General features: G+C 37.9%; 1 protein-coding gene across 1 annotated transcript in view; it reads left to right on the top strand.

Annotated features, from left to right (window-relative positions):
* Nucleotides 1–8,714, top strand: part of fat-spondin (extracellular matrix protein f-spondin) — a 55,838-nt gene extending 47,124 nt beyond the window's left edge. Inside the window, exons 11-15 of the mRNA XM_071596616.1 lie at nucleotides 3,369–3,561; nucleotides 4,857–5,027; nucleotides 5,895–6,100; nucleotides 6,965–7,046; nucleotides 8,529–8,714. Of these exons, the coding sequence (XP_071452717.1) occupies nucleotides 3,369–3,561; nucleotides 4,857–5,027; nucleotides 5,895–6,100; nucleotides 6,965–7,046; nucleotides 8,529–8,539 (663 nt within the window). The 3' untranslated portion in view covers nucleotides 8,540–8,714. The remainder of the gene's footprint in view (nucleotides 1–3,368; nucleotides 3,562–4,856; nucleotides 5,028–5,894; nucleotides 6,101–6,964; nucleotides 7,047–8,528) is intronic.
* Nucleotides 8,715–12,301: the final 3,587 nt, after the last annotated feature.

Genomic DNA, 12,301 nt, shown 5'->3' with positions numbered 1-12,301 from the left:
ATAGACCCCTAAACCCATGATGAAAGGCAGCAGATTCACCATCAGGCATTGGTGGTGCAGACTGAGTGGGTTGGCCCTACATCAGCTGCCACAGCTGCAGGCGAGAGTGAAGCGTATTGGCCACTGTACTGGGATGTGGAGGGCAACGGGAAACCATCACATTATCTCCCTAGAATATGTAGCCTTGTTTTGCATTCAAATATAGTAGAATGGAATGGATATTTGCTGCAGTAAACCAATCATAGGATTGAAATACTAAAAAAGAAAAAGGTAAATGTTATCACCAACATCAGCATTAAAATAAAATTTCTATGATCTTGAGATTAAGACCCATTTTACAAATGAATTCAATAAAATTATGCTATGAGGACGGTATATCTGTAGAGTTTTGTTCCTATTGTCCTAATGAAGGCTAATGCATCACACAGCCCTCTTTATAGAGCATCTATTTGGTCAAGATGGTTTGTGGAAAATTTTCTGATCATTAATAACAAAATAATGTCAATTGACATTATTTGTGTCCTTTATATGTGTTCCTATCTCTTTTCCTAATATATATTTCCATGTGAATGAATACTTGTTTGACTGTGTATATATATATAGAAATATATATGCTTTCATAGACGTAACACGGAAGTGCCGAATAGTACAATACACAGTAACACACAATATAGAAACACAAAAAAAGAAGAACACTCACACGTTATTTCTTGATATTTCGACGGAAACAATCCGTCTTCATCTGAAGATATAGAAGTAATGACTGCTGGAATTGTTGAGGTGAGGGGTGCAAGAGAAAGGGAAGGGGGCCAGGGGAAGGGGAGAATGGGAGGCGAAGGAGGGGTGAGAGGAATGGTCGGGGAGAGGAAAGGGAGAGGGAGGGGGTGGAATTGACACAAAATCGGAAAATGGAACAACATGCTCACCTCAACTATTGTAACATACGAGACCCATGCTTCCACCTACAAAGTATTGATCAAGACCTCGCAAGCCAAAGCAAAGACCACGTACACCAAAACTCATTCGGAAAAACACAGTGTCCACCCCCCGATATGCATCGCTTCCACAAAGTAACAATTTCAGGCCACTCCCATCAGTGAATGACATTGAGGCCCGGATGCTGATAGGCCATACAGATGTAAATAAATGCCATTTCAGGTGTTTTTAATTCTATAGGGTTATCGGATGTAGGAAGGGACGCTAGGACGGAAACATTGTAGCACTGGTTGAAAGGGATATTGTGATGGGAAGCATGTTTAGGGATGGGGAGACCCGCGGACGGGGAGGAGGGATTGCACGAGGCACGGTGGTTATTAATCCTAATGTTAAGTGGTGTGGAACATTGGCCTATGTAAAAGGACGGGCAGAGTTTACAGGTAAGAAGATAGACAACATTCTTGGAAGTGCAAGAGGAATAGGGGAAGGGCAGGAGAGAGTTAAATGGTGGGATGGAGTGGGGTGAAGTGGTGAAAATAGGGCAGGTTTTGCATCTTACTCGATGACATGGAGTGGGTATGGCTCTGGGGGTGTGAGGGGATTTTGAGAGCGGCCTGGTGGATTTGAGGATATCTGCTAGGTTGGCAGGACGTTTGAAGGTGACAGAGGGGCATTTGGGAAGAAGGTTGGAGGAAGTGTTGTGATTTTTGAGGATGGGGAATAGGTCTTTGAGGATGCATTTGAGAGACTGAATGCCTGGGAAGTAGGTAGTACAGATTGAGAGAGGCTGGGAGTCTATGGTTGAGGCAGGCTTGGGGGTGTAGGAATGTTTGAGTATTTTTTTATGGAGGAGAGAATCAGGGTATCCTCGTTGGAGGAGGGAGTGGTGAAGGTTGTTAAGGTATTTCTTAAGGGATTCGGGATGGTTGCAAATGCGGTGACCACGGATAGAGAGAGAGTAAGGGAGGGAGCGCTTGGTATGGGAGGGGTGACAACTGCTGTAATGAAGGTATTGCTGCTTATTAGTATGTTTGGTGTGAACAGAGGTAAGGAATTTGTTATTACTGAGGGAAATATTAACATCTAGGAAGGTAATCTGAGAGGATGAAATGGTCGAGGTGAAAGACAGAGATGAGGAATCGTTGAGTTGGGAGATGAAGGAATTGAGGGAATCTATGCTGTGTGGCCATAGTAGAAAGATGTCGTCAATGTATCGGAGCCACAGGAGGGGCTGCAGAGGATAGTTTGAAAGGAAATTCTCTTCCAGGACACCAAGGTGGAGGTTTGCATATGAAGGGCTGAATCTGCTACCCATGGCACAGCCCTTTATCTGGAGGTAATGGTTATTGTTGAAAGAGAAGGAGTTGCGGGTGAGAATGAAATTGGAAAGATCAATGAGAAAATCGGTACTGGGGATTTGAGGGGTAGGGCATTTGGAGAGGAAGTAACGTAGGGAAGAAAGGCCTTCTTGGTAAGGAATGGAAGTGTATAGGGAGGTGACATCGATAGTGGCCATAGTAATATGGGTATCAGGAGGGAGGGAAGTTGAGTGAAGCAATCTGAGGAAGTGGTAGGTATCTTTTATAAACGAGGGTAGGGAGTGAACTAAAGGTTGGAGATAGTAGTCCACGAAGGCGGAAATTCTCTCGGTCGGAGAGCTACGAGAGGAGACTATAGGGCGGCCTGGGTTGTGGGTTTCTGGATCTTAGGAAGGATGTAGAAGTGAGGGGTGTGAGGATGGGAAGGGGAAAGGGGGGAGATGTCCCTGGGGGAAAGATTCTCCTTAGGGCCGTTGTCTCGGAGGAAAGCAATTATATCTTTTTGGAATGCAGGGTTAGGGTCAGCGGGGATATATTGATAGGAGGAAGTGTCGGAGAGTAGTCTGTTGCATTCTTGAAGGTAGTCTGCAGTGTTTAGGATTACAACTGTGGAACCCTTGTCGGCAGAAGTGATATATATATATATGTGGGTCGTGGTAGTCCCGTGGGTAGAGCGTTGGACTGCTGACTGGAGGGTCCCGAGTTCGATTCCCAGGCAAGGCACTCTGGGCACCTGCAGCTCCACCCAAACTGAAGTGATTTTTCGGGTACCAGGTCTTCCTGGGAAACCATAACTGGCACAGGGAAAGGAACTGGCCCCCCTACCCTGATGTGTGAATTTTCACACACCGTATAGGGCTTAGTCCTGGGTGATCTCTACCATCATCTACTAAACCAACCTTCGGGTTGATTACTGTGTTTATGGTACATATATATATATATATATATATATATATATATATATATATATATATGTGTGTGTGTGTGTGTGTGTGTGTGTGTGTGTGTTTGTGTGTGTGTGTACCTGTATTAATACAGCTGACTTTCTTTGTAGGTAAATTTCAGTAATACATTGCTTGTTGTTGAAGTAATGACAGATTTATTTTCTTCTAGCCTGCATCCATGTGTAACACAACCAAATGGAGTGAATGGAGTCCATGTAGTGTTTCCTGTGGAGATGGTATAAGGCGTAGGATTCGTTTCTACACAGTTGGCCCTGAAGTGCAAGCCAAATGCAACCTCCCTCTAGAGCAAGAAGTTTCCTGTAAGGGACCCCCATGCACAATCAATATTGCTGATGCCAAAGGTTAGCCTAAACTTTTAACTTTCATTGGAACCTGAATATGATAATTCAATGACTTACCTGCTTCTTTCACAGATTGTAATTGTGGGCAGAATTAAAAATTATTCCCAATTTCCATTTCTCCTCATGATCTTCTTCTCTGGTTACCTAAAATCTTAAAGTGTTAAAAACTTCAAATGCCTGCTCTCATATCAAGTTCATGAGCATTATTGAAAATGTATTCAACAACCTGACTTCTTTCACATGGCTTATTTAAAGTCTTGCTTCTAGAGTGAGAATCTCAAGTTTGAGTTTATGGCAAATTTTCTTCTCAATATTTCATTAAGTTTATCACATTCAAGTGCATCATTCTGCAGATTATATTTTTACATTGGCCCTATTATGAAGTTTTGTTTTCTGATTTCAAAGTTTATAGCATCTTCTGATGTTTGTGCAGCACAGGGAAAATAATTGATATCCCTACCCTAAATATGTGAATTTCACACTCTTATAAATAAATGAAAGGACTAACTTTGTAGTTCCACACGAAAACGATTTATTCATACGACCTGGGTTTCAAAGTAAAACTTCATCATCAGGTTTACTTCAAAACCCAGGTCGTGTGACTAAATCGTTTTCGTGTGGAACTACAAAGTTAGTCCTTTCATTTATTTATAATGAATCGGTTCCATAAAGTTACGCCAGAAACCATTAATTCACACTCTAGACCATAATATTAGGTCAGCTCTTCCCTCACTAATTAAATCAACCTCTGGGTGTTGATTATTGTGTTTATTTTAAGGCTTTTTAGGGGTGAAAGATAAGGTTTTCATGATCACCAGTCTATGCAGTGCACTTATCACATGCAGCAATATCTGTTGATGGCTATGGTATTCTATTAATCAGTTTTGGTACATTTTTGCCAGTATACCACTCACTTAACAAACACCTGCTAATAATAGCTGTTTTTCCAATATCAAGGTGTACTTTTGTATACATTTGAGGCCTCATCAGGAAGAAAAAAGATGTGGCTATCGTAATTGTTTTTTTTTTCATTAGGTATTTACAAATTTATTCTTCCATAAAAGTTCATATTTTATTATGAAGTCCATTCTTTCAATTTTCTAATTATGATACATGCATCATCAAGTTCTGTTTTCAGAAACTGTTTCCTACTTTATATACTTTTAAATCGACTTATTATAGAAACTGTTTCATTTATATCAGTCTTAACTATGTAGTTAAAAAATTTTCATAAGGAGCAAGCAGAAACACCTAGGATTATATTTATTCAAGTGGAATCCCTTTAATCCTTGCAGAGGCATGTATGGAAGAGGTGGAAGTGGGACCATGCAGAGGATCCTTTCCACGTTGGTATTTTGAACCAGCAAAGCGAATGTGTGTACCATTTATTTTTGGAGGATGCAGAGGAAACAGGAACAACTTCCGGACCAGAGAAGACTGTATTGGATCTTGTGGTATCATCAGAGGTACTCAGACAATAATCTTAGCATTTGAATAGTCTAGACAGCATGGGTGCAACAAACTTTAACATGTTCTAACACCCACTCCTAAAGTCGAAAATTACTCTTGTTACATTAAAGTAGGTAAAGGACAACAGCTCATAGAGTAATTTTGTTCAGTTAAGTGTTTCCTTCATTTTTATTAATAGAAGCAATTAAAATTAATGAAGAGAGGAAGCACTTTGAAGGTTTTGGAGCATTATTGAGCACAAAAAGTAAATGCAGGGGCTGACTGGCTAAAAAATAGGTATTTCTCTTTCTGGTACCTTCCATTGTTCCTACATCATTTGCTTTGATTCCCAATTCACTTTCTGCCTGCAAAATGATTAAATCCTCATTTATTATTCGTCCCCTGTATGAATGATTCATTTCTGGTTTTTGTGGAAGTAATATATCTGTCATTTTCAGGATAGGCAATGTCTAAATGCCAATGAGCCATGTTAATTTGTATAGGAAACTGGTATGTGGTGAATCTGCCATAAACCAAAAGTGAAAATACACAATAAAAGAGGATGGATAAGTGATTTTACTGGTTATCAACAGTTTGGAGATCAAGTGTTTTAATCCTAATCCATTAAAGTGATTTTTTCTTAACGAGTCTCTTCTCATAAGTTATGAACTATAAGTTTGTTTTTAGAAAAGGATTATGACTTCATGAAGAGATTTCATGAAGAATTCAAAACTTCTGATGCCCACTCAGCAGAAACTAGATATTTTTGAATGTTTGTTTATATTTGGTCAACTGACTGGTATGGCACTCATCAGCATTTGTTACAAGCAGCGGAATTTATTGAAAATGTGAGATCATTCATTTCAAAACTCTCCTGCTATCAGATATGCTTGAGGCTAATCCATTGGAGGGTCCTGCTTCTGCAGCCGCCAACACGCTACGACAAACTGAGGAAGATCTGGAACGCAAAGGTTTCTATCCCCCAAAACCAGAGTCTCGCATAGACTGTGTTGCCACTGACTGGAGCTCTTGGGGTCCATGTAGTGTGTCATGTGGGTCTGGATTCAAGGAGAAAGTACGAGTTGTTAAGGTTAGAGGTTTAAAAGTATTTAATTTATATTTAATATGTACAATACTTACTGTTTTGTTTCACTCAATAAAATACCATAGCTAGACCACCTTTCAACCAGAAGGTATTTGATAGTATACCTCCCATGGTGCTAAGATCTGTTGTTTTTGATCTCGCAGAACATTATGGTACTATAAAATGTAATAACTGTCTTGTTGAGTTTATAATCGCTAATGTTTGAACCTGGAGCCCTAAAGTAATTTGTCAAGAACTTTACCAATAAATAGCCTTGGTTAACACATTTTCACAATATTTTCATACAAATAACATTTTTCTATGACTAAATATATGTATGAACACTTGAAAAAAACAATGAAATAATTATTTTAATATAAATAAATCAACAAATAAATATTCTCCCTTGATAAATAATTTTGAATGGCACCTTACACTACTGCATAACTGCACTGAACATTTGTTTTCAAGATCAAGGCCACCTTAATTGTTTTGGCAAAATTATTGATTTAAGAAATTGGTAGTTAAGTGCTATTAAATTGCATGCAGTTACACCCCATGCAAAATGTATAGGAAAGCAAATAAAATAATTTAGCAACAAAAGCTCTTATATAATAATTTCTCATGATTCTTTAAAATTGATACTTGTATGTTGTACTCAAATATGTAGTTACAAAAGTTGTGATATTTCTGAACGCAAATAGAAATGAACTGTCATTATCACGCTAATGCTGTAGATATTGCTCTACCTGAAATCCCTCCCTCCCTCTTTTTTCAATTTTCTAGCTCTCCTAAGTTTTAATTATATCTTTAAATTTAAATTGTTTATAACAGATATTATGTGATTTTATGACATGGTTTACACTTCAGGTTGCTGCGGTCAATGGAGGAAAACCCTGTCCAAGAAAGCTTCTAAGGAGGAAGAAGTGCCATCTTCCGGTTTGCCTGCCTGGTAAGAATGTTGTTATCTGATCAGAAATATCTCCAGATAAATCATTTTTGTTCAGTTCTATACCAAGGACCATTTGTTACATAATACCGTGGGTGACCTACTTTTTTAATTTTAAAGTAAGTAGTCCTGTTCTTCACAACATAATGTCAATCATCAAGTTTTTGTAGCTAAGACATGGATCCTATCGCAATATTTATTGCAATTCTTACTTTTTATAAAATCGCAATATCTATTGCAATACTTACAAATGAAATATTCTTGGGATTAACACAAAGTCAGGTTCTCAATGGCTGAAGCAAGCTGAGCTCTCAGCTTGCTTTGAGGATAATTAATAGTAGTGGTTAATGCTGGAGTAAATTAACAACCAACCCAATCACAGTAGGTTACAACAACTTTCTTGTTAATATTATCAGACCTCCTCCGATTCTGATATTTAGATCAATGACAAATATTAAATAAAGATAGTTGGCAAAAAAAACTTTATTGGTTCAAAAATGGAGCAACATAATGAAGAATGTAATTTTTTGTAATCTAACTAATGATTGCCATCATCATATTAGTCATGTAGAATAATTCCTTTTATATCATTCATCTTTCTTTTCATAAACAAAACATTGTAGGGAATAATGTCAAAAGTATTTCTAACATATGATTTTAATAGTTTTAAAGAACTGTTGGATGTATAAAAAATGGGGCTGCAAATAAAAATTTTAAATTATCATTAATGTGGGTTGCTAAAGAAGCTTGATTTTATATTATGATTTGGGAAAAAGATTTGTCATATTATAATGTTTTGTGTTGGTATTTTATTTAATCTGATATATATTATAGCTGTGAAATAATTATCCTTAGTTTTTAATATTCAATCTCTTTTGCCATTTGTACATCACTTTGAAATAAAGGGGTGTGTGAGGAAGATCTTTTTAAAGTTGGCAATGAAGGAAAGTGACAGCAGGTTACTCTGCAAGGTGGGTCCACCTCTCCAGGGTACCTGGTGGACCCACCTTGCTACTACTTTACTACCCTGCAGTCTTTAGTTAATAACCTTCCAAAAAGTTATTTCTGGGATAGTGCCACTAAGTTTTGCTATTTATACACATGCATCCCATTGCCAGATCCATTGTAGCTATAAGGGGGTTTTCACTGAGAATACTTTAAGAAATGGTCATTATGATTATCAGTGATGTGCAGATTTTTGAAGCAGTGAGCGTAAAATTTATCATTTTTCACCATTGCATTACACTTGACAGTCTTTAACCCTAAGAGCTTGGTGATGTAAGAGCTATAAGTTGATAAATCATAATTTTATAAACCCTGAATTCATACATCAACTAATAAACACTTTGTGCTCTAGCTCTTCAAAGAAAGTAAAGTTTCCACTGTCAAACAACCTTCATTCTTCTCTTGACTTGTCCCATTAATTTTACACAACTCTAAAATTTTGAAGTTATAGTCAGTTATATGTTTTTCTTTCTATTATAGAAGAAAACTGAAGACTTCAAAAACTGGAATCTAAATGGGCATTAATACTTGTGATCTAATGAAAGACTTATGGAAAATCATGTGAAAGCTACCTGTCTTATGAATACCACAAGATAATGATTGATGGCATTGTTTTATTTTGTCAGATTTAGTGGAATCCATAAATAAAGACAAAAGTGAAATGTGCTGTGTTTTGTGTGTGTGTCAAGTTCGGGAATTTTCAATTAGAGTAAAGAATATACTTTCATATAAAGTGAAAAAATAGAGAAGGTTCAAATGATTTTTTTTCTGTCTTGTTATGGCTAAGAGTAAGATACTTCCAATTTTAATGAATGAGACAAAAATGTGGAATTTTGTATAATATTATATTTTATAAAGTCATTGAATAACCGAGGTAGAGTGGAAGGATTGAATGGTTTTGGAATTTTAATGAATAGGCTTTATTTAGCTCCCTTTTGGCCTAAATGGCATTGTGTTTTTGAAACTCCATTGCTAGCCGAAGCATCTCATAGGTAAGTCTATGCTGTCCATTAACTATTAGTCTATTTGCTCTTTGTTGCATATCTATTCTTTTGTTCAAATTACAAGTATCATTTTGAAGTTCACTTGTGATCCACATTTCAAATTAAAACTTCTGTAAAATTTTAATTAAATGGTCATTATTCATTCTTAAACGAAAGAAGTAAATAACATCTTCCCTCAATCCTCTAATAATAAGAGACAAGAGGGGTAGAACTCATGAAATTTTAGGAGGCAATAAGTGGAAAAATTGAAGAACAATACTTATATGTATTGTGAAACAAAGGTAGGTCCAAGTATTTGATTAAACCCATTTAATGTCAACCCAAAATTTCATACATGCAGCAAGCATGGTAAATTGGCCAACTGAAATCAAAGGGTCAAGTTTGGATTACTTTTTTCAAAATATTATGGTATCATCTTGGCCAAAATTGGTACACTGACAATAAGTCTACAAACTTAAGCTCAAATATATAATTATCAGCTGAATTGGATCTGAATTAACAAGGGTTGGATTGAGGTAAGTTTGAAAAATCACAGCTAAATAGAGCTGGGCAATTTAAAATTTTAATGTTTTAACTTCTACTATAAAATATATACAAGAACTGATTTTCGATATTTTTAGAGTGCCAATAACTTGACTCATTCCTTCATATGAACGGGGTAATTGTTTGAAGAGGAAAGCTTAAGGAGAAGACATTACTCAGAAAACTCTTTCCTTCTATGATCCCTCCTTTGTAGTCAAAAACAGGCAAACAACTGTAAAGTTCAGTGTGGAATGGTGAAGACTGATCTACTTGGGCTTTCCAGCAAAATATGTAATTCCATACTATACAGGTTGATTTATGATACTTTCACCCTGTGCCATTGCTAGGTATAATTGCTTAATTTCGTGCAAAAATTGCCAGATTGAGAATGCAAGAGAGATGCAGACTTTATGAAAAAGCCAGCAAAACATTAATGTTAATGATAATTTACTGCAAATTAATAGAACTTATACAGTTAAATACAAAATGAGAATGAAACCAAAATAATATTAATATGTTATTTTCACTAATAGATATCAAGAAAAGTCACCTAGAGCAATTCTGGCAATTTTTGGAAAATTCGTCGGCATCACTCACAATGACATTGGCACTCTTAAGGGTTAATACCACATTTTACTTCACTGTCAAAAACTTAAATGTAATCATCAAGATTTTAAAGTCAAGAAGATATACTAATATATATTCACTGACCTGACAGGATTGGAAAGGGAACAATCCTGTGATTACATTAGGCTTACGAGAAGAGGAGGAGTATTTGATTCCACTTCTTTACAGGGGCTGGGATGGTGGTATTGGAGGAATCTTGGTTGAGGTTTATTTTCACATTTTTTCAGCTTTTGTGTGTACAAAAAGAATTTTACTTGTCCTTGATGACCAAATAAGTCTTATATGACTTGACCAAATAAGTCGCTAGGCAAATGCTCATTGATGAAACTGTCCCTGCAGAATTACTCAGGCAGTTAGCCTGGACAAAGAGTTTCCTTTCACAGTATTTATTCTGAAACACTAAAATATAACAAGCTTTCTTTCATGGTGATATGTAAAGCTGATAAATACGTAATATTGGCCAGGGATGGAGGGGTGGTTCATATATTACGGATCTATGGTCCATATCTTACTGAGGGATTGGGGTGTAGTAAAAGTTGAAAATGTCCTCAATTTAAGGACTGCCCAAAACCACAATGTACATGGCTGAGTTCTGGATCTACTATGCTAACAAGGAAGAAAATGGTATGATACATGTATCACATCCGAGAAATATTATATTTGCCAATTAGGTGGATTTGTCAACTCGCACATGGATATGCAGGAAAGTCGAGGGAGCAAGTGCAAATGATGTTAAGGACAGGGGAAATACAACACCGACGACGGAGGGGATTTGAAGAAGGTAGATTGCAGAGTTGACACTGATCAGGTATCTACGTGACCGTGAGTACGAAATTCACTTTCAGGATTTCTGTGTCAAAGGAAAAATCTTGTGTGCAGAGGGAACATGAACTGTTACGTTCGATTCACAGCCTTACAACTTCCGATTGCACTGCTCGAACACGGAGTGAAGTTCCAGAGAACCTTGGGGCCGATAGGAGAGTATCTAACGGAGGAAATAAAGGCGTTTGAAGATAAGGCTCGGGGAAAATTTTGAAGATAAGGTTGACACCAATGCGGCTCTTCTCTTGAAATAACCGAAAGATTGTTTAAATCTTCATTTTGTAACTCCGTGTCTAATGCCTATTTTCCTCATGAATAAAGAAGAAACATTCGCGTCGTCTATTTTCCGGTTATGTACGAGTACGTCAGATTCTTGGAAAATTATTTTTTTTCAAGGTTTCGTAAGGCTTTACTAGCAGGTTTTAGGGGAGGCGACCGACAGCTAATGTCCTTTGAGCCCTTAGGGATGGACAGGAAAGGATGAAGGGTGGAGAGAAACTCGGCGTCGGCATTAGCCTACTCTTAGCGAAAGACGTCAAGGGGTCCGCAGCTTTACGTCCCATCCGACGGACGGCGTACTCACTCAAAGTGTCCTCCACCAAGCACCTCACAAGTTGGGATACCACTGAAAAATACCTGCCGCCTCCGGGATTCGAACCCGGGCCCTCTCGGCGGAGAGCCAGTACGTTAGCCACCGCTCAATCCCCAAAGATTTAATTGAACCCATAGCAGTGTGGTAGGAAGTAAATTTCCTGTACGTCGTTAAATCTCCCGGCGATATTCTGCCTAAACTGTGATTTAAAGGGACGGAAATATTCACGAATGAAAATAAATAGTACAGTGCGAGTAATCAGACGCGCGGGACGGGCCGGGTGAAGTTGACAGGGTTGGAATGACCGAAGACTTAAAGACTTTTGACTCAACCCTCCTGTCTAGAGATAGGATAATATTGTTCAGATGATATTGAGTAACAGGCGGCAGAGTTTGTTCCCTTGACAAGCTTTACGAGTTAACTGATTATATTTCTTCTAGAGATTTGCGTATTTTTCTGGAATCCTGTCGCACTTGACTTGAGCTCATTCCTCTTACAGCGGGTCCCATTCGGAATTTGATCATCGTTCCTCAATTCGATTTCACCGTTTTCCTCCACTTTCCTCGTTCCTCTATCCGCACGCTGATTCCCTCTCCCCTCCTTGTGCCCCCTCCCTTCCTCGCCCCCTCTTCAAACTTGGATTCGCCCCCTCCCCACGCCCAGTGCCGCTCGGTTAGTTGGAGCAC

The sequence above is a fragment of the Hetaerina americana genome, unplaced genomic scaffold (assembly GCF_022747635.1).
Source record: "Hetaerina americana unplaced genomic scaffold, ioHetAmer1.1.p SCAF_8, whole genome shotgun sequence".
Classification (NCBI taxonomy): domain Eukaryota; kingdom Metazoa; phylum Arthropoda; class Insecta; order Odonata; family Calopterygidae; genus Hetaerina; species Hetaerina americana.
This window is presented reverse-complemented; position numbering and strand designations above follow the sequence as displayed.